Source organism: Gadus chalcogrammus, chromosome 18 (assembly GCF_026213295.1).
Source record: "Gadus chalcogrammus isolate NIFS_2021 chromosome 18, NIFS_Gcha_1.0, whole genome shotgun sequence".
Classification (NCBI taxonomy): Eukaryota; Metazoa; Chordata; class Actinopteri; order Gadiformes; family Gadidae; genus Gadus; species Gadus chalcogrammus.
In genome coordinates this window covers 113396-135897 of record NC_079429.1, presented here as the reverse complement: position 1 = coordinate 135897, position 22502 = coordinate 113396, and the positions used below count along the sequence as shown (strand labels likewise).

At 48.9% G+C, this 22502-nt stretch overlaps 1 protein-coding gene across 5 annotated transcripts; it reads right to left on the bottom strand.

The window, feature by feature from the left end:
• Positions 1-88: 88 nt before the first annotated feature.
• Positions 89-22338, bottom strand: LOC130371245 (protein KATNIP homolog). Of its 5 annotated transcripts, XM_056576950.1 has the most exons (15): positions 13752-15518; positions 13128-13270; positions 11694-11782; positions 11192-11370; positions 10790-10914; positions 10364-10465; positions 8342-8428; positions 7926-8172; positions 7241-7324; positions 4220-4341; positions 2681-2763; positions 2451-2547; positions 2124-2336; positions 1435-1572; positions 89-771 (listed from the first exon to the last, which is right to left on the bottom strand). In XM_056576950.1, the coding sequence occupies exons 2-15, from the start codon at positions 13137-13139 to the stop codon at positions 715-717; spliced, it is 1635 nt and encodes a 544-aa protein (XP_056432925.1). In that variant the 5' UTR covers positions 13140-13270; positions 13752-15518; the 3' UTR covers positions 89-714. The 5 variants fall into 5 exon arrangements, 1 of the variants encoding a protein (XP_056432925.1); XR_008893165.1 differs by lacking the exons at positions 89-771; positions 1435-1572; positions 2124-2336; ... (7 more) ...; positions 10790-10914; positions 11192-11370 and adding exons at positions 12897-12918; positions 19476-20033; positions 20380-20455; positions 21778-22338 and having other exon boundaries at positions 11621-11782; positions 13752-16019; XR_008893164.1 differs by lacking the exons at positions 89-771; positions 1435-1572; positions 2124-2336; ... (7 more) ...; positions 10790-10914; positions 11192-11370 and adding exons at positions 19476-20033; positions 20380-20455; positions 21778-22338 and having other exon boundaries at positions 11620-11782; positions 12897-13270; positions 13752-16019.
• Between the last annotated feature and the right edge of the window lie 164 nt (positions 22339-22502).

Sequence of the window (22502 nt, the reverse complement as noted above, 5' to 3'; positions counted from 1 at the left end):
ACTAAGCCCTCTGAGGCTAATCTCTCTGTGCTCCACATTAGGCAGCCTGGGGCTTAGGGCTGCTACACACCGGCCCAACCGTTGGCCATCTGAAACGTTTGGGGAGACTCGGACGAGATGGGGAACAGATCTGTGGCGCGTGTTCAGCTGTGATGGAAGCTTTGGAACCGCGCGAACGCTGTCTGGTCCGGTTCAACACGCAACGTCTGGGAGCGTTGGCGGGGGTAGGAGTGGAGCCATCGGATGCTCTTGATGAGGGATGGCGAAAATGTTAAATATTCTTGACTGACCACCGAGCCTCATTAACCGGTTAACCGATCAGATTATAATGTGCTATTTGAAATAACAGCCATTTTGAGCCGCGCCAGCCGGCTGCTATTTGGTAACTCTGCTCATCTCTCTCCCGTTCTGCCTCCGACTCACACACACACACACACACACACACACACACACACACACACACACACACACACACACACACACACACACACACACACACACACACACACACACACACACACACACACTCTGAGTGGGAGGCAGTGGCTCTAACCGCGGCACCACCTGTTTGAATCGAACCACCAGGCATGCTCACTGCAGGTGGACCGTGCGTAGAGAGCGGGCTCCAACGCCCACAATGGTCTGAGATGGACCTCGTTGAGACCCTGCGCGGGATTCCCCAGGGGCCAATCGGAAGAGGGCAGCGTCAGGAGCTCATTTGAAACATTGCCGCGGCTCATTTAAGAACATGACAGCTCTGAAGAGACGGCGCTTGTTTAGGACGGAGGAGACGGAAACATTTAGTGTGAGGGATAATTTTTTTCACTTCATACTAAAAGATCTTTGAATGAGAGTCTTATAGTAGTCTTATAGCGTTTAGTCTACTGTCCATAATAATAGAGGTCATATTCTCCGCCGCTCGCATGCAGGAATCATTAAGACTTGAGGAGAAATGAACCAGTGGGCTGGAGACGGGGTGTCCGTCCAACCTCCAATAAGTCCCCTCATCTGATCATCTTTAGTGTGAAGTGAAACCAACACACTCTGCAGCCCACACTGACCCCCAACATTAACCAACACACTGACCCCCAACATTAACCAACACACTCCCTAACCCACACTGACCCCCAACATTAACCAACACACTGACCCCCAACATTAACCGACAAGAGACAAGATTGATGGGTTAACGTTGATACGGTAACCATCGGTCAAACGGTCATCGGTTAACATCCCTACTCTTGATTGGCTGTGTGCTGCTAGCACACTGATGCTGTTTATGCTCATTCACCTGATTGGCTGGCTGTGTGCTGCTAGCACACAGCCAGCCAATCAGGGCGCTGGGTGGGAGGGGGGGAGCAGCTTGTCAACCAGATCCTCAAAGAATCTCCGAAATCATCCACAGAAAACCTTGAGTGAGTTGTGAGTACGAACGCTGAGGCTGAGGTTGTAGTTCCAGATCTTGATGCGGGAGATCCCGAAGTCCGGGGCTCGCTCGGCGTTCCTGACGATGAAGTAGAGTTGGACGGGCGGGTGGAAGGGACACGCCCACATGTGGCGCTCCCTGGTGGTCTGTCGAGACCACAAACATGTTATAGCCCCCCACTACAGCCCCCCATCTGCGCGCACACACACACACACACACACACACCTTTTATGATGAGGCTACTGTTATTACACCCCCAGAGGGAGGAGGAGGAGGAGGAGGAGGAGGAGGAGGAGGAGGAGGAGGAGGAGGAGGAGGAGGAGGAGGAGGAGGAGCAGCAGGAGGAGGAGGAGCATGAGGAGGAGGAGCAGCAGCAGCAGGAGCAGGAGGAGGAGGAGGAGGAGCATGAGGAGGAGGAGGAGGAGCAGCAGCAGCAGGAGGAGGAGGAGCATGAGGAGGAGCAGCAGCAGCAGCAGGAGGAGCATGAGGAGGAGCAGCAGCAGCAGCAGGAGGAGGAGGAGGAGGAGGAGGAGGAGGAGGAGGAGGAGGAGGAGGAGGAGGAGGAGGAGCATGAGGAGGAGGAGCAGCAGCAGGAGGAGGAGGAGCATGAGGAGGAGCAGCAGCAGCAGCAGGAGGAGGAGCATGAGGAGGAGGAGCATGAGGAGGAGGAGCATGAGGAGGAGGAGCAGCGGCTGACCTTGGCCTTGCCGTTGACCAGCGCCGCCAGGTTCCCGGGGGAGTGGGCGTTCCTGATGTCGAGGTCGTGCGGGGACACGTACAGCTTCTTGTTCCTGGGGCAGAAGAACTCCACCTCCGTCAGCCCCACCTGGAGGGCGTTGCCCCAGTTAGACAGGATCTCCATGGTGACGTAGATAGCGGGGGGGGGCTCGGCGGAGGCGGGCCTCCTCGGCTGTGGGGGGGAAACACACAACACTGAAACAAACCATCTCTCTCTCTCTCTCTCTCTCTCTCTCTCTCTCTCTCTCTCTCTCTCTCTCTCTCTCTCTCTCTCTCTCTCTCTCACCGCTGGCCTCCTGAGCTCCAGGCCGGCCTGGGGGGCGGGGCTGAAGCAGGGCTTCTTCTCCAGGTTCTCCAGAGCTTCCAGGAGCTGCTGCTGATGCCTTGAGGACAGAGGAGACTGGAGTAGTGTGTGTGTGTGTGTGTGTGTGTGTGTGTGTGTGTGTGTGTGTGTGTGTGTGTGTGTGTGTGTGTGTGTGTGTGTGTGTGTGTGTGTGTGTGTGTGTGTGTGTGTACCTGGGGCCCATGAGCGTTATCCTCTGCATCGCCTTGGTAACGCCGCTGTGGTCCCGGTCCTGCGTGTGAGCGCCCAGCGATCCCTTCACCAGGGAGGGTTAGGGTTAGGGTTAGGGTTAACCAGCGATCCCTTCACCAGGGAGGGTTAGGGTTAGGGTTAACCAGCGATCCCTTCACCAGGGAGGCCGCTCCGCAGCCCTGAAGAGAACCAGGGTTACAGCCAGCAGCCCCGCCCACCTGGTGCAGCCCCGCCCACCTGCTACAGCCCCGCCCACCTGCTGCAGCCCCGCCCACCTGCTTAGGGTCAGCCCCGCCTGCTTAGGGTCGGCTCCGCCCACCTGCTTAGGGTCAGCCCCGCCCACCTGCTTAGGGTCAGCCCCGCCCACCTGCTTAGGTTCAGCCCCGCCCACCTGCGTAGGGCCAGCCCCGCCCACCTGCTTAGGGTCAGCCCCGCCCACCTGCTTAGGGTCAGCTCCGCCCACCTGCTTAGGGTCAGCCCCGCCCACCTGCTTAGGGTCAGCCCCGCCCACCTGCTTAGGGTCAGCTCCGCCCACCAGGTTAGGGAAAATTATTGTAAATAATAATTTACTTAATAACTAAAGTTACTGTCACTCATTATACGTATTGGTCTGTTAGACGAGCATTCGGTTGTTGGCTTGTTTGGTGAGAGAGAGCGGTTCAGAGAGCGGTTCAGAGCGGCTCAGAGAGCAGAGAGCGGTTCAGAGAGCGGCTCAGAGAGCGGTTCAGAGAGCGGTTCAGAGCGGCTCAGAGAGCGGCTCAGAGAGCAGAGAGCGGTTCAGCGAGCGGTTCAGAGAGCGGCTCAGAGAGCGGTTCAGAGAGCGGTTCAGAGAGCGGTTCAGAGAGCGGTTCAGAGCGGCTCAGAGAGCAGAGAGCGGTTCAGAGAGCGGTTCAGCGAGCGGTTCAGAGAGCGGTTCAGAGAGCGGTTCAGCGAGCGGTTCAGAGAGCGGTTCAGAGAGCGGTTCAGAGAGCGGTTCAGCGAGCGGTTCAGAGAGCGGTTCAGAGAGCGGTTCAGAGAGCGGTTCAGAGAGCGGCTCAGAGAGCGGTTCAGAGAGCGGTTCAGAGAGCGGTTCAGCGAGCGGTTCAGAGAGCGGTTCAGAGAGCAGAGAGCGGTTCAGAGAGAGGCTCAGAGAGCGGTTCAGAGAGCAGAGAGCGGTTCAGAGAGCGGTTCAGCGAGCGGTTCAGAGAGCGGTTCAGAGAGCGGCTCAGAGAGCGGTTCAGAGAGCGGTTCAGAGAGCGGTTCAGCGAGCGGTTCAGAGAGCGGTTCAGAGAGCGGTTCAGAGAGCAGAGAGCGGTTCAGAGAGAGGCTCAGAGAGCGGTTCAGAGAGCAGAGAGCGGTTCAGAGAGAGGTTCAGAGAGCGGCTCAGAGAGCGGCTCAGAGAGCAGAGAGCGGTTCAGAGAGCGGCTCAGAGAGCGGCTCAGAGAGCGGCTCAGAGAGCAGGTGGTTTTGTGTGCAGCAGAGTGGCTGAGCGTTAGCCGTAGCTAGCGTTGGGTAGCTTTAGCGTTAGCATAGTGCAGTACCGTGTTGCTGTTCTCCTGCTGAATGGCCTGGAAGACGCGGCAGGCGGCGTCCTCCGGGTCGCGGCCCTCGCTGCACGACTTCCTGCCCACGTAGGAGGGGGCGCCGCGGGGGGACGCAGGCCCTGGGGACGAGGAACGGGTTAGTTAACCCTAACCCTGAGGACGAGGAACGGGTTAGTTAACCCTAACCATGAGGACGAGGAACGGGTTAGTTAACCCTAACACTGAGGACGAGGAACGGGTTAGTTAACCCTAACCCTGAGGACGAGGAAGGGGTTAGTTAACCCTAACCCTGAGGACGAGCAACGGGTTAGTTAACCCTAACCCTGAGGACGAGGAACGGGTTAGTTAACCCTAACCCTGAGGACGAGGAAGGGGTAAGTTAACCCTGACCCTGAGGACGAGGAGCGGGTTAGTTAACCCTAACCCTGAGGACGAGGAACGGGCTAGTTAACCCTAACCCTGAGGACGAGGAACGGGTTAGTTAACCCTAACCCTGAGGACGAGGAAGGGGTAAGTTAACCCTGACCCTGAGGACGAGGAGCGGGTTAGTTAACCCTAACCCTGAGGACGAGGAACGGGCTAGTTAACCCTAACCCTGAGGACGAGGAACGGGTTAGTTAACCCTAACCCTTAGGACGAGGAAGGGGTAAGTTAACCCTGACCCTGAGGACGAGGAGCGGGTTAGTTAACCCTAACCCTGAGGACGAGGAACGGGCTAGTTAACCCTAACCCTGAGGACGAGGAACGGGTTAGTTAACCCTAACCCTGAGGACGAGGACGGGGTAAGTTAACCCTAACCCTGAGGACGAGGAAGGGGTAAGTTAACCCTAACCCTGAGGACGAGGAAGGGGTAAGTTAACCCTAACCATGAGGACGAGGAACGGGTTAGTTTAGCCCTGTTCCAAAGAAGTTCCCCGATCAGATCACTGCAGTGAGGGCAACACGCAAGGAAAACCAAAGCAGACATCTTTGAGTTGGAAAGACTACGTACTGTTGGTTGGATCATGTGCTGAGAGAGTATGTATATTATATTATATATGACATACAGTTTGTATATTATATTATATATGACATGCATACAGTATGTATATTATATTATATATGACATAAATACAGTATGTATATTATATTATATATGACATGCATACAGTATGTATATTATATTATATATGACATACATACAGTATGTATATTATATTATATATGACATACATACAGTATGTATATTATATTATATATGACATGCATACAGTATGTATATTATATTATATATGACATAAATACAGTATGTATATTATATTATATATGACATGCATACAGTATGTATATTATATTATATATGACATAAATACAGTATGTATATTATATATGACATGCATACAGTATGTATATTATATTTTATACAACGGGGGGCCTAAATCCAGCGATCTGATTGGTTCCTAACTGTTCTATAATGAGCGTATACATAACTGCTATGACGCCCGATCATTTTGTGAAAGTTTGCATATCACTCAGCGCCTGGAAGTAGAAACAGTTACAAAGTAAAACATATGTTGGATGATGGAGAGGGTGTAAATGTTGTTACTCCGGGAGTGAGCAAGGCGATGGAGAGACTAACGAAAGCTTAGGCACACGGCGAGTGAACTGCTCCATAGGATAAATTGCCGGCGAACCGCTCTAGCGGAGCCTTCTCTCGGAGGGACGCTAAAGTGTGTTGCATAGCGACCGTCGTGCATAGCGGCAGCCAGGAGGGACTACTTTTTTGTATTCTTTAATAAAACGGCTACTTTGACTTTCTTGGTTTCTTTTTAAATGTAGTGTGGGGTCGCCGGCCCTCCGCTGCGCGTCGGGGCCGGAAAACGCCCCTTAACAGTGGTATAATGAGCACATACCACAGCCTGGCGTGATCTATTGCTTAATTATATGACATGGATACAGTATGTATATTATATTATATATGACATGCATACAGTATGTATATTATATTATATATGACATACATACAGTATGTATATTATATTATGACATACATACAGTATGTATATTATATTATATATGACATACATACAGTATGTATATTATATATGACATACATACAGTATGTATATTATATTATATATGACATGCATACAGTATGTATATTATATATGACATACATACAGTATGTATATTATGTTATATATGACATGCACAGTATGTATATTATGTTATATAAGACATGCATACAGTATGTATATTTAAGCAATAGATCACGCCAGGCTGTGGTATGTGCTCATTATACCACTGTTAAGGGGCGTTGTCCGGCCCCGACGCGCAGCGGAGGGCCGGCGACCCCCTTCACAGTGGTATAATGAGCACATGCCACTGACTGAAGTGATCTATTGCTTTTATACAATGGTTACTATTATGGCGAAACGAAAGTCATAGACACACTACATTTAAAAAGAAACCAAGAAAGTCAAAATAGCCGTTTAATTAAAGAATACAAAAAAGTAGTCCCTCCTGTCTGCCGCTATGCATCGACGGTCGCTATGCAACACAGCGTCCCTCCGAGAGAAGGCTCCGCTAGAGCGGTTCGCCGGCAATTTATCCTATGGAGCAGTTCACTCGCCGTGTGCCTTAGCTTTCGTTAGTCTCTCCATCGCCTTGCTCGCTCCCGGAGTAACAACATTTACACACTCTCCATCATCCAACATATGTTTTACTTTGTAACTGTTTCTACTTCCAGGCGCGGAGTGATATGCAAACTTTCACAAAATGATCGGGCGTCATAGCAGTTATGTATACGCTCATTATACAACAGTTAGGAACCAATCAGATCGCTGGATTTAGGTCCCCCGTTGTATAATATATTATATATGACATACATACAGTATGTATATTATATTATATATGACATGCATACAGTATGTATATTATATTATATATGACATGGATACAGTATGTATATTATATTATATATGACATACATACAGTATGTATATTATATTGTTCTGTGGGATATTGCTACGGACTTACTTTGAGCGTTCCTCTGCTTGGTGGAGAGGGAAGTCTCAACGCTGTCTCTCCTCTTGGCGGAAAGAGAGCAGTCAACCGTACGCCCTGGAAACAAACACCAGTTCTAGTGTTAACCCTGACCCTTCTAACCCTAACCCTGACCCTAACCAATCTAGTCAGGGTTAACCCCAACCAATCTGCTCAGGGTTAACCCTAACCCATATGATTAGGGTTAACCCTAACCCAGGGATGGGCAACTGGCAACTTAACCCTGACCCTAACCCATCAGGTCAGGGTTAACCCATCAGGTCAGGGTTAACCCTAACCCATCAGGTCAGGGTTAACCCTGACCCTAACCCATCAGGTCAGGGTTAACCCTAACCCATCAGGTCAGGGTTAACCCTGACCATAACCCATCAGGTCAGGGTTAACCCTGACCCTAACCCATCAGGTCAGGGTTAACCCTGACCCATCAGGTTAGGGTTAACCCTAACCCATCAGGTTAGGGTTAAACCTGACCCTGACCCTAACCCATCAGGTCAGGGTTAACCCTAACCCATCAGGTTAGGGTTAACCCTGACCCTAACCCTAACCCATCAGGTCAGGGTTAACCCTAACCCATCAGGTCAGGGTTAACCCTGACTTGTCCTCAGATCAGTGCTGGTGAGGCGGGCAGCAGACCCATCACCACCAACAGATCGCTGACCTTTGAGCGGCGGGCCAAAGTCCAGCACTATGAGCTCGGCCGGGGCGCAGCGCCTGTCTCTGGGGAGGCGGGGCTGGGGCTGCCGGTGGGCGGAGGAGGAGGTGGAGGAGGCCATCCCCAGCTCCTCCAGACTCTCTGTGCTCTCCTCCCTCTCCATCTGCTCCTCCACCCACTCCTCCTCCGACTCCTCCCCCGCGGAGCCCCGGCTGCCGCCGCGGACGCTGGCCTCCAGGCTCCGCCTCAGCACCTGGAGGTCAGAGGTCGGAGGTCAGAGGTCGCAGGCACGTCGCTGATCAGAAGAAGGCCCTTTCCCACGTTGCCAATAGGAATACTTCTTCAAATACTTAGATATACTCCTACAACAACGATATAACAAATGATTTGTGGCTATAGAGTAGAGATCCTCAGCCTCTCACCTTCATCTCCTCCATGCTGAGGAGCACCTTCTCGCTGTCCACCTCCAGGGGCCCGCGGGGCGCGATGGGGGACCGCGGACCGGACCTCTGATCAGAGTTCAGAGGTTCAGAGAGACATGAGACGGGGAGTCAGTCAGCTGCACCTGACACAAAGCCCTCCCCTCCACCCCGCAGCAGGGAAAGACAGGAGAACAGAGAGGAGAACAGACAGGAGAACAGACAGGAGAACAGACAGGAGAACAGACAGGAGAACAGAGAGGAGAACAGAGAGGAGAACAGACAGGAGAACAGAGAGGAGAACAGACAGGAGAACAGACAGGAGAACAGACAGGAGAACAGACAGGAGAACAGACAGGAGAACAGACAGGAGAACAGGCAGGAGAACAGACAGGAGAACAGACAGGAGAACAGGCAGGAGAACAGACAGGAGAACAGAGAGGAGAACAGACAAGAGAACAGACAGGAGAACAGAGAGGAGAACAGACAGGAGAACAGGCAGGAGAACAGACAGGAGAACAGAGAGGAGAACAGACAGGAGAACAGAGAGGAGAACAGACAGGAGAACAGACAGGAGAACAGACAGGAGAACAGACAGGAGAACAGAGAGGAGAACAGAGAGGAGAACAGACAGGAGAACAGAGAGAACAGACAGGAGAACAGACAGGAGAACAGAGAGGAGAACAGAGAGGAGAACAGACAGGAGAACAGACAGGAGAACAGACAGGAGAACAGACAGGAGAACAGAGAGGAGAACAGAGAGAACAGACAGGAGAACAGACAGGAGAACAGACAGGAGAACAGACAGGAGAACAGACAGGAGAACAGACAGGAGAACAGACAGGAGAACAGAGAGGAGAACAGACAGGAGAACAGACAGGAGAACAGACAGGAGAACAGAGAGGAGAACAGAGAGGAGAACAGACAGGAGAACAGAGAGAACAGACAGGAGAACAGACAGGAGAACAGACAGGAGAACAGACAGGAGAACAGAGAGGAGAACAGACAGGAGAACAGACAGGAGAACAGACAGGAGAACAGACAGGAGAACAGAGAGGAGAACAGACAGGAGAACAGAGAGGAGAACAGAGAGGAGAACAGAGAGGAGAACAGACAGGAGAACAGAGAGGAGAACAGGCAGGAGAACAGACAGGAGAACAGACAGGAGAACAGAGAGGAGAACAGACAGGAGAACAGGCAGGAGAACAGAGAGGAGAACAGACAGGAGAACAGACAGGAGAACAGAGAGAACAGGCAGGAGAACAGAGAGGAGAACAGAGAGAACAGGCAGGAGAACAGACAGGAGAACAGACAGGAGAACAGACAGGTGAACAGAGAGGAGAACAGACAGGAGAACAGACAGTAGAACAGACAGGAGAACAGACAGGAGAACAGGCAGGAGAACAGAGAGGAGAGCAGACAGGAGAACAGGCAGGAGAACAGAGAGGAGAACAGACAGGAGAACAGACAGGAGAACAGACAGGAGAACAGAGAGGAGAACAGACAGGAGAACAGACAGGAGAACAGACAGGAGAACAGAGAGGAGAACAGACAGGAGAACAGGCAGGAGAACAGACAGGAGAACAGACAGGTGAACAGAGAGGAGAACAGACAGGAGAACAGACAGGAGAACAGACAGGAGAACAGACAGGAGAACAGACAGGTGAACAGAGAGGAGAACAGAGAGGAGAACAGACAGGAGAACAGACAGGAGAACAGACAGGTGAACAGAGAGGAGAACAGAGAGGAGAACAGACAGGAGAACAGACAGGAGAACAGAGAGGAGAACAGAGAGGAGAACAGACAAGAGAACAGAGAGGAGAACAGACAGGAGAACAGAGAGGAGAACAGACAGGAGAACAGGCAGGAGAACAGAGAGGAGAACAGACAGGAGAACAGAGAGGAGAACAGACAGGAGAACAGAGAGAACAGGCAGGAGAACAGGCAGGAGAACAGGCAGGAGAATAGGCAGTTCTACCCCCCAGCAGGCAGAGGGGGAGGACAGGGTTAGGTTAGCTTTTCTACCTCCATGTCTTTGCTGCCGTAAGGCTCAAAGTCGTCCGAGTAGCGCTTCTCCGGGGTGGCTCTCACACAGGCTCCGTCCTCGGTGCGGATCCTGACTGGGGCCTGCGGGACCCCCAGACCCCCCGTCAGACCCCCCCTGTAGCCCCGTCAGACCCCCCGTCACACCCCCCTCCCCACAGTGGAGTCCAAAGGCTCGCCGCAGTTTAGATACGGAATACGTTTAAACATTTAAATCATCAAGCAACCTTGACTGCAATGCTCCCATTATCCTACAGGTCATGTGACCAAAGCTCGATTTCAAAATCAAATGACCCGAAGATCTGAAAATAAATAGAGAAATAAGTAGATAAAGATATCTAAGCATGAAACTAATCCACAGGAGTCAATGCAGTAACGCAAAGCAGCAGCAGCAGCAGCAGCCCCTACCTGCACCCATTCCCTTCTCTGGACCTTCCCAGGGGCCGTCTGGCTCCGTTGGGGGCCCGTCTGGCTCCGTTGGGGGCCCGTGGGCCCGCTAAGAACCAGGCTGTCCTGACTGCCTCTCAGACCATCTGCAGACAAGTCCCGGAGACACAAGGCCCAAGAGAAGAGAAAACACACAGAGTCACAACCCCAGAAGGACCAAAGGCCTTCAGGTAATCCTGCAGGTTACCGCGGTAACGGTCACTCGTCCATCAGCGATGGGAGACCGTACCATGCCGGCTGGAAGATAGGGGGGGTGGCTCTGTGGTGCCCAGTGCGTGTGCCCCCAGCCCTTCGTGGGGGTCTGGGTAGTCTCTTATGGAACACTGCAGCTGTTGTGAGCGCTGCTGCGTTCAGGGTGCGTACCGGCAGTGTGAGTGGCCCTCCTGGCGGTGGGGGGGGCGGACGGAGGCAGGTTGGGGGGCTTCCTGGGCGTGTGGCCCCCGGCCCCGGCGTTGGCCCCATTGAGGTAGAGGGAGAAGCCCTGCTCCAGCCGCTCCAGCTCTATTTGCCCGCGGCCTTTGGTCCGGAGCCGCTTGAGCACTCTAGGAGAACCAGGAAGGTCATGAATGAATGAATCAATCAATCAATCAATCAATCAATCAATGAATGACGAGGGTTAATAACGCACATAAAATACCAACATACTAACCCTCAGCCTATCCCTGATCCCTGCCAAGATTCAACTTCGGAGACATTGGAGTACAAAATAATACAAATACAACGAGAATACTTAAGTTAAGCATGTTTACCCATGTAAACCCAGCTGTAGCCAACAGCCCCCTTTCTTTCTGACCACAGAGCCGCTGTATGTAGGTTGAGAGCCTCTCCTGTGAAACGGAACCTCTCCACCAGCAACACACCTCACCTGTTTTTGTGCTGAAGGCCAATTAAATATTCATCCAGAGTCTCTTCCACAGCAAAGCCGAGCTTCACTCCCGGACACCTCTGGTGTTCCTTCACATTAAACAGCAGTATTACAAACACACACACATACACACACTAAGATGAGAAGGATAATTGATGAGAATAGGAAAGAGACAGACAATTTGACAAAACCTAACAGACTCATTGTACCTTGATCAGTCTCAATAAGCCACTCTAGGAAGTATCGATAAGAGGCTCTAGGCGGTCTCATAAGAGGCTTAGTTTAGGCAGTCTCATAAGAGGCTCTAGGCGGTCTCATAAGGGGCTTTAGGCGGTCTCATAAGAGGCTCTAGGCGGTCTCATAAGAGGCTTTAGGCGGTCTGATAAGAGGCTCTAGGCGGTCTCGATATAAGGCTCTAGGCGGTGTCATAAGAGGCTTTAGGCGGTCTCGATATGAGGCTCCAGGCGGTCTCGATAAGAGGCTTTAGGCAGTATCGATAAGAGGCTCTAGGCGGTCTCATAAGAGGCTTTAGGTGGTCTCATAAGAGGCTCTAGACGGTCTCATAAGAGGCACTAGGCGGTCTCGATATGAGGCTTTAGGCGGTCTCGATACGAGGCTCTAGGCGGTCTCATAAGAGGCTCTAGGCGGTCTCGATACGAGGCTCTAGGCGGTCCCATAAGAGGCTCTAGGCGGTCCCATAAGAGGCTCTAGGCGGTCTCGATAAGAGGCTTTAGGCGGTCTCATAAGAGGCTCTAGGCGGTCTCGATAAGAGGCTTTAGGCAGTATCGATATGAGGCTTTAGGCGGTCTCATACGAGGCTCTAGGCGGTCTCGATAAGAGGCTTTAGGCAGTATCGATATGAGGCTTTAGGCGGTCTCATACGAGGCTCTAAACTTCCCCATAAGAGGCTTGAGGCTTTGCAGGCTCCGTATGAGAAGGTCCAGCAGATGTGTAGTGCTTTGGTTTCCTTACTCTCATGTATTGTGCTGGATGGATGCTATTAATCAACCATGTAACCGCATACACAGCAGCCATCAGTGAACAGGGGAAGTCTTGGCCATAATGTGTTCAGCCAGGATTGTGTTACATGCAACATTGATTATTCAAGCAAAGATAGGCATGTCTGTAATACAGAAGGACTCTCTGTAACACAAGCAATGACGGACGGCATGCAGAAGACAAAGGGAATGACAGATGTCTTACTCAGTGTGACAGGCTACAGCACCTGAGCCAAAAGAAGAAGGTTTAAAGAAGAGCAGAGTGGACACTACTTCATACAGAAGGGAGAGAGAATAGACCCATTCAAAATATATTGGAAGCATAATTTGATAATGCCTCATATAAAGTAATGTGCCAAGTAAAAATTTTCCTGTTTGCCCACTTGCAGTTTCAAACGTAATACAAAATGTATTTAGAAAAACATTGCCGGCCTACCTCGCTATCCATAGTAGGGTTGGGGTTAGATGATGTTCAGGGACCCATCATCCAGAGTGAGCCACCGTTCTTCAGGGTTGTGTTAGCTGATGGATGATGCTTACCGTTCTTCAGTGTCGGTCATTATTCCTGACCATTTCCCCCTGGGGATCAATAAAGTATTCATCTATCTATCTTAGGAGAAGTGATTTGTTATATAACGCAGCCCATGGCATCTTCCATCATTTGAAGACACGTATGAGCTTTTACTCCCTCATAAATCTAATAATGAAACGTTTAAAAGGTTCATTTTTATCTCTTAATTATACAAATGTTGAGGTCGTCAGATCCATCAATGAATTCAATTTTTGGGGAGGGCTAAGATAGACCATTGCCCTTTCGTTTTAATTGACCCAAATGATGTAGAAAATGCACATAAATAATCGCACCTACAGCTGTTACATAATGTGAACCTGCCATAATTTAATAATCATCTAACACCGAAGGCTAGTTCAATAGCATCTAGGCAGGCAAGTAAGCTAACGAGCTAACGAGAGCTATAATGAACTCTGGCAGATAAAGTAATTGTGGAATACAGTAAAAGTTTGACAACTAGACTGGATGACCAACTCCCACAATACTTACATTATGCGAAGTATTTTTTTAAAATTATTATTCGTTATTTTCGTGTCGTTCTGGAGAATGTAATTTAATTTGCACCGTGTTGTTGTTAGCGTTGGTTGGTTACCAGGCAAGCCATCTGCCAATAGCGAGCCGAAGCCGGACCAGACACGCCCCTTGCTCCTGACACGCCCCCTGCTCTGCTCACAACCCAAACAACTGCTGATCTACAACGGAGAGAAATGCTTTAGAGAGGCAGGGTTCATCTAATCATAATGCTTTAGAGGTATTAAGCGATAATATTAAGGAGGCAAGAGTCACAGGTCTTCAGTTTGGATGCGACATGCAAAGACAGCAGAAATTCCATGGTCCGCTTTTAAAAGTTGAACACTGTTTTATTCATTATAAACCAATGCATTTGATATAAAAAGGACAAAGGGGTCTGAATCGAAACCACTGTAAAGTGGTTATAAGGTAATAAAGTAATGGGTATCCATTACCATACTGGACCTAGTTAGACTCATGGTAAGTCAAACAACCTGGTTAACAATCACTTCCAAAACATCCTAGGCTGTTTAAGTTTATACACTTTAGAGTTCAGCTGACATCACTCTTTGCAAAGCATTACATATACGGTGACTTATCAGGCCATTCGTTTTGGTGCATTAATTTATTACAACCAACACTGACGAGTCAACGCATTCCTCAAGTGCCACAATACTAGATAGCAGTTGAAGATGCTACAAGAAAATCCAAGATGAGGTCAAAGGGGAGGTTGACCCAAATGTCCTTATCCTAACCTAACCCTGCTGCAAGATTCCTATTTCAAGAAATGACAAACCTAGCATGAATTGTTCTGATGTTCCAAGAAATAAAATAAGGCAGCTCATGAAAATAAAGCCAGAATTCCTGCACGTTTTAATAATAGTACACCTTTTCCGCAACCTGGCAATCAGTGAGCATCAAAAGGTGTGCTTCAGAGGTGGAACTGGTACATGGCTTTAGTCACGGCTGGGACACGGCCTTTCTCAGCACTAAACGTCCGCAGCATTCACTGATACAGATTGGGGGACGAGGTTGGGGCGTTTTAAAATAAATTCTCTAGGGCAAAATCCTTAATCAATGACTAAAACGTGCAAATGACATCATCCTAAAAATAATTTTCTCATGATGAAATGTGGAACATTAGTTTATGCCTCGGTAGTGCAAGCAGACCGCGACCCGCCAGGTAGCACCCGCCAGCTAGCACTAGGCACTAGGTACCAGGTAGTACCTACTAGGTAGCACTAGGTAGCACTAGGTACTACCTAGTGCCTTCTGTCAATGTTACAATAAGGTTGGTGACCTCCTTTAACCGACCCTGACCCCCGGAGGATAAAGTCATGATGTGAAAGCGTATTGTAACGGCGGAGAGTATCCACTGTCCCTTCTTGACCCTTGCTTGGCCCTTAATAACCAGTCATCAGTTCAAAGAGCCCAGCTGTTAATGAAAGGCTTGCCTCCTGCATGTTTTGTTTCCTGCGTTGCTCATATCTGTGTTTATTATTATTGTAATGGATGAATTAGTTATGATTAAAATGCACCTCAGGTCCCAATTACTTAAAACACATGAAAAGAAAATTAAATCAAAAAAAGGTCAAATAAGTTAATAGAATTGCTCACAATATAACCGTTCATAAAGCCCTTTCAATAACCCAAAACAAATAAGGTTACAACGGGAATCCCGTGGAGAAATGAATAGCCATAAGTGTAATACTAATATTCATCCAATGATTGACAGATCCCCGTCAGTGCCCTCCCAAGGTCTGGGAGCCCCCGCCCCCCTCTGTCGAGCTCTTGGTCTCAGCCCCCCCCCAGCCGCCCTGCTGCCCCTCCCTCCGGCGGCTCTCTGTCTCCCACTCCACGAAGGTGTCGAAGAGGCTGGGCCAGGCTTCGTCCTCGCTGTAGTTGCTCAGGTCGGACCCGACGGCCTGGGTGAAGTTGAGGAACATGTTCCATGTGTCCCGCGAGATGCCCCGCACGCCCGAAGGGTTCTCCGCCAGGAAGTCCAGCCAGCGCTCCAGGATGCTGGGCGTGTCCTGCGTGAACACCAGCCGCCACAGGGCGATGGCGATGTCGCGCTGCAGCGAGCGCTGGCCGTCCTCGGCGTCCAGGCCGAACTGGAAGGTGAAGCGGTACAGGTCCTTGAAGCTCTCCTCCCCCCTGGCCTCCAGCAGCATGCAGGGGAAGCGGGAGCAGATGCCCTCCAGGCTGTCCGCCTGGATGGCCTTGCAGCCGTCCACAAACTCCTTCCTGGAGGCCGGAGGGGACAAAGCAGACGTCAGAGAGATGCTGAGCGGGTCAGGGTTAGGGTCAGGGTCAAGGGTCAGCGTCTGGTGAACAGGCCAGAGGTCAAGGGTCAGGGTCTGTGGTGACCGGACCTGAGGTCAATGGTCAGGGTTAGACCATGACCCGGACCAGAGGTCAAGGGTCATGGTTAGGGTCTGTGGTGAACAGACCAGAGGTCAAGGGTCAGGGTTAGACCATGATCTGGACCAGAGGTCAGGCTGGTTCTCCGAGAAGCCAATGAGAGCCAAGAGTCTCCAGAAGCTCCCTCATTGAAACTAGGGTTATGGTTAGGGTAACTCTAACCCTAACGATACACGTATTGGTACCGAACCGTCACGGTACAGGGACTTCAGGATGGTTACAGAGGTGGAGCGCGGTGCATAAATGTGGCGTACATAGCGTTAATATGGCGAATGTAAAGGCTTGTTTTGCGATGCGGAATTTTAACTTGAAGTCGGAGTTCCCCCCGGACCATTTAGCCAAAGTATACTACTCCTATACTACTCCTATACTACTCCGACTCCGACTCCATAATCCGACTCCGTAACTACGGAGACCATCAGCAGCTCTCCGTCGGGATGTTGAATACAAACCATGTAAGCAGTGTTGTAAATAAACTTCCAAAGCTTTTCAAATCTTATTTGGTGTTTTATTGGTCCTTAAGGTGCAAAGTCAACAATGTGTAATTAAGGTGAAAACTAAAACCGGAGGAGAGATGACCAATCACAGCCCTTGCTGTCTCCGTTGCGTCGACCAATAGGCGACGGAGAGTTAAAAAATATTGGATGCGCACCTAAGCTTCGGCGAGGGACTCCGACAGGCCCTCCGGCTATGGAGAGGGCTCACCGTGTCTACGTACAGCACTTTAACATGCACACGCATTTGAAAAGGCACCATCCAGGTGTTACTAGCACCGTTGCTTTAAAAAAAAAGAACGAGCTGTGCTAACCCAGCTCACGACACTATTTCAACGACCCCCGTCTTGGAATTCAGAAATGCAAATGCCATAACCAAGTTCATTGGTGTTTTCATTGCTGCTGATCTATGGCCATTCTCCATTGTTGACAAACAGGCAGTTTTTAAAGTTTTCCCCTCAACTATGAACCGTACCGTCCTGTACCGTGACTTTCAAACCGAGATACGTACCGAGCCGTGACTTTTGTGTACCGCTGCACTCCTAAATGAAACCTTTTACAACTTATCAGACGCAGCTTCAAATGAGTCAACGAATTACAGCCATTACTCGTTGACACATTAATTAGCAAAGCTAGCAAGGATATTTTTGATCAAGTTAATGAAAGAAGCCATACATCCTGTACAGAGCCCTAAATAGAGCAGCTTCAGGGCCCACCACTCTGCGGAAATATTGAACGGTTTCTTCTTAGAGGAGGTCCGAGCAATGGTTGACAAGGGAGGATTTGTTGGGGCTGTGATTTTAGACCTTCGTAAAGTCGGAAAAAGAATCGATTCTTCGATGCATCGCGATTCTCGCTAGAACGATTCCAATGCAGATAAATTAATAATCGGAATTAAAAAAAAAGAAAAAAAATTGCATTATATTAATAATATAATTTTTGTAATTTTAAAATCATTGAATTTATCTTCAGTGTGTATTGGCCAATCTGATTTGTCTTGACAAAATTGCGATACAGCCTACGCATAGAATGCCGGCAAACTCACAGCCAGACACAAGAACTCCATCTAATTCAAGAGCAGCTTTTCCTTTAATGAAAAAAAAGAAAAGAAAGATTAGAAAGAAAATAAAACTGAAACTGATTTTTTGCATGCTTCCATATTGTGTTATGATGCAAGCTGCATTGATTATTGCATTGTTCATACAAAGTCACATTTGTGACAAAAGCTTTCTCTCTTATGAAATATTAGATAAGTTAATTCATCTGTTGATGTCTTTAATGATCATCACAAAAGTAGGAAGTGATTAGTAAACTCTGAGTAGCAAACCCAGATATATATATATATATATTTTTGAAAATCACCCATAGAAATGTACATAAAAAAAATGGTTGCATCGAGATGCATCGATAATCGCTTCGTTGACCTCATAATCGGAATCGAATCGTGAGGTGCCAAGAGATTCCCACTCCTAGCGGAAACAGGTCAAAATAGTTGTATTGTGCAACAATTTAAGTATCTGGGCATTATTAATGATTCTCATCTTTCTTTTAAAGCACACATTAAGAAAGTGTGCAACAGGGTCAAGTTTAGCCTAGCCGATTTTAATATATATTGCATGTAATATATTAGAAATGCACAACCTGCAACGCGCGAATCGCATTCCGCACCCGACCAGACCAGCTATAAAGTGATATCGACGCCCGACCCGCACCCGAAGGAAAATTAGACACATTAGATGGAACACCGGGGAATAAACTATGTGGTGTTTGGCGTGGTGCTATTAGATTGCTGTGCAAAAAAGCACATCATCCACTGTTGACCGTTTTAGTTGGCTCCACCACTCCTGAATAACATATCCAGCACCAGAGAAGTCTCGCTCACATTCGCAAAACCCGCGACCGACCTGCGCTGTTCAGGTGCAGACCCGACCCGCACCCGTGTCCGACATAGTTCATCATTTTTCACCCGTCTTATCCAAATTGTGCTCTTCAAAGCCATTGGTCAGGCTTCACTCGGAGTGGATGCTGGGTGACCTTCCTCCTCCCTCAACACCATGTGCTGAGTCAGTACCATGGAGTTGGTGACCTTGATCCCAACTCAACCCCATTGTGAGCCTTGAAATGGGCCTTGTTACGATTCAGAACTGGAGTACATCATCGTGTCCAAGTGGAGAAGTGAAACCTTAGTGACCGATCTGGGATAATTATGTCATAACCTCTCAAGTCAGACTGAAACTCTTCACAGATCTTTGGCCTTTCCCATTCTCCTGGCAATTTTGGCAGCTGAACCACAACAACAGTGCAGGCTGTCGGTGCAAACAGCTTGAGTAAGCAAGCATCAAACAACAATGAAACATTTTTCTGACTGGGGGGACGGCTGTTGTTTCCAATTGTTGGATGGAAAAGTGCTGAGTTAAAGATCCCAGGCGAGAGGGAGGGAGAGGGAGGGGGAGGAGGGGACAGGGGAGCAAGCCAACAGACAACTCTATTCAGCGAGCCCTCACTGCAGTTTCAGAGCCTACAGATCCATGTCCTATGGGACTCCTAGTTGGAAAGAGTGGCTGAATATGGAGGACTTCCTTCCTTCGCCATGTAGGCCGTTGCATCATTTGGCCAGAGGTGATTAATCACCCAGTGCAGCATTTACCCTCCAAGATCAATATCAGTAACAGAAGCCCCGCCCCCTCTGGCCATTCTGGCGTCTCGGACCACGGCACAGCGAGCGCAGAGGAGTCACACAGAGTGACTCCACCACAGCTTCTGACTCGCTTACACCTAACCTCACCTTGTAAACTTGCACATGGTGGCCGCCTGGAACTTCCAGGCGATGACGAGGACGCGGAACTCGGCGGGGTCCACGCGCAGGTCGTTGCAGAAGCGCTCCATGCCCTCCTCCAGGATGGCGTCGTCCTGCTGGTCCTTGTAGCCGCAGAAGAGCTGCTCGATGCGCGCCAGCGAGAGGCCGTCTCGGTCCGCCGCCGGCTCCTCCCGGTGAGGGTCCCGGGTCACCGACGGGACCACGGCTGTCTCCAGGGACACGTCCGGGGCCTTTGTGCCATTGGACAGCTCGCCGGAGCTTTTGCTGCACAAGGCGCTGGTCTCCTCCTTGTGCCCGCCGCCGCAGCTGCTGCTGCTCTTCTTGTGGTGAGCTTTGGAGCCGCCCTCCTTGTCTCCGCTCTTGCTGCCCAGGGAGGAGGTCGGGTTCTTGCACTTGGTGACACACTGGCCCATGTCTCCCACTCTGCGTCAGGCGCCGTCTGCAACCCCTGGACGCCTCTGCTCTGGCCAGGCGAGATGTCTCCACATAGCCCTGTGGCCCTGGGGCAGAGCGGGGGGGTGATCCCTGGAGGGCAGCAAGAGGGCCGCTTTAGTACTGGTGATGGGGTAGTGGTGGTCAGCAAGCCTAGTGTAAATAAACTACCAGAGTCAAGACGTCTGTAGGACCTCTTAATACACAACTTTAGATTGTTAACAGAACCATTTTCGACCAAGCGAATACATCTAAGAGGGTAGTGTCATGTGACTAAGTCCCCAGATAGGATTTACAACACATTTTTCCTCTGCTCTGGGCTGCCTATGTTAGCAAATAGGATAATTAGCTAATGCAATCATATTTTTAATTAATATCCAACATATCATTCACATAATTGAATATTTTAGGGAAGATGCTCATGTGGCTTGTGACTCACCGTCCTCAGACAAGGCAGGCCACTATGAAGGGACGGGTCATCTTATCCTGATGCATTGTGCTGACCTTGACATCTGCTGAAAGTTGCACATTATCTTGTCATCATAAGCACAACATGTAAGCAGCTCTCTCCCAAATCTGCACTCCGATTTTTGTCAACTAACTAATTTGAGATCCACAAGTGGTTTAGGCTTTTCAAATCACAGTTTTCGCACACCTTAGAAAGTGTTTACAGGGGTTATCATGGAGGTGTATTGTGTACTAAGAACGTAAACATTATGAACTGTATAATCCATGTATAACAACAAAGTAAACCAATGGTTGCCTTTCTCCCTTCAAAATGCATCAAAAACCGTCGGTTTTAAGTACTTTTTATCCAATATCAATTTTAATAACTATAAAGAGACAAGTACTTTAATAACTGTGAACCCTCCCCGTCATAAAAGTCAGTGCATGCTCAGACACATTACTCGTGACTGCTGGATCAAAACTGAAAGACGAGTCTACTTTTTAACCGTTTGGACACCTCTGAGTTAACGTATAAAGTTGAATTATGCTTCCATCTCCCACTAGATACAATACTGTTAACGAAAACGAACATTGCATAGGAATTGTAACTACAAACATCTCCAAGGAGTGTCACATATACAATAATCCCAGATAGCACTTAAAGGCATTACTTAAACCACTTATTTCCAAAGTGGTCCTCGATGGAATGAAGCTGATGTCGAACATGTAAGCCCCGTAGAAACAGGACTTTAACATCAGGGTTCAACAACAAGGACGGAGTCAGCTAGCTTTGCAAGGAATAAACACAATAAAAACTCAAATTGATAAACACGAATGTCCCAAGAAGGTATCTGGATCATCCATGATTTTAAATGACGTTTCAACAGATGTGACACAATATAGCTCTCTATAGAGCAAACTATATAGACAGCTCTCTACATGGCTAGTTATATAGAAAGATGTCTATATAGACAGCTCTCTAAATAGCTAGTTATATAGAGATATATATATATATAGCTAGCTATATAGACAGCTCTATATATAGCTAGTTATAGCTATAACTATATAGTTATATAGATAAATAACCATCTAAATAGGTATCGAGCTATATATATAGCTATATAGATAGCTTTACAGATATGTTGATAGCTAATATAAGCTATACAGAGAGCCAAGTAGAAAGCTATATAGGAACTATATAGAGAGCTATATATAATATATAAAGACGCTATATATTATAAATAAAGAATCTAGATATAAGCTATATAGAAGCTATAAAGAAGCTATACAGAAGCTATAGAAAGGGACTGGCCCTGTGGCGTCGCCATAGCTAGCTCGGCTAGTTAGCTTCTTGGAGTAAGTAAAGAAACACCACGGAGACACAACTCACCTGGACGACGTGATGCTGGTTTACAGTCGCATCACAGAACCGCGATCCAACCCAGTGGTTTACAGGCCGACCGACCAGTGGAACCAGTCCGCTGGAACCAGCTCGTACTGGTCAGCTAGCTTGCAGCTAGCGCCCGGCTACCGACTTCATCACAATAAACACTTTGCTCCACTTTGGGGAAAGCCTTCGTTCTTTGGTGACGGTTGATCAATCGTTCTTTGGTGACTGTTGATCCTTTTGGGTTCAGATCTTTTTCTGGGCAAAGTTTGAAACGGGAGATCTGGTTCTGAGCAGGAGAGCGTCAGTTTCCTCTGAGTGAACATTAATGTGCATCACTTCCTCCTCCTCATCACATGGACGACCAGGGTCTGTTTATTCACACTAACTTACCCCAACTAACTAACCCTGACAAACACTGACCAAATGTTGGGGATTCGACAGGGCGTGATGTTAGGGGTTGGTTGTTCCCAAATTTTAAATAATACAATTTAACTAAAACCTATTTTTTTTTTTACTACGGTCAAGTCAGACGACACTTCGAGAACGACAGTAAAGCCAGCCGACCCAGTTTTTTGCTGTACGTATATATACTAGCCATTACGGTAATAGCGTCTCAGAACTGGTTTAAAAAAAACATTTTTGAAACCAGTTTGGAGACGATATTACCGTAATGGCTAGTATATACACGTACAGCGGAAAACTGGGTCGGCTGGCTTTACCGTTGT

Excerpts from the sequence above, each read along its gene's own strand:
- LOC130371245 (XM_056576950.1), bottom strand. Across the intron at positions 7,325-7,925 it reads CTTTGGCCCGCCGCTCAAAG|GGCGTACGGTTGACTGCTCT; the intron begins GTCAGCGATCTG and ends GTTTGTTTCCAG. Across the intron at positions 4,342-7,240 it reads CAAGCAGAGGAACGCTCAAA|GGCCTGCGTCCCCCCGCGGC; the intron begins GTAAGTCCGTAG and ends CCTCGTCCCCAG.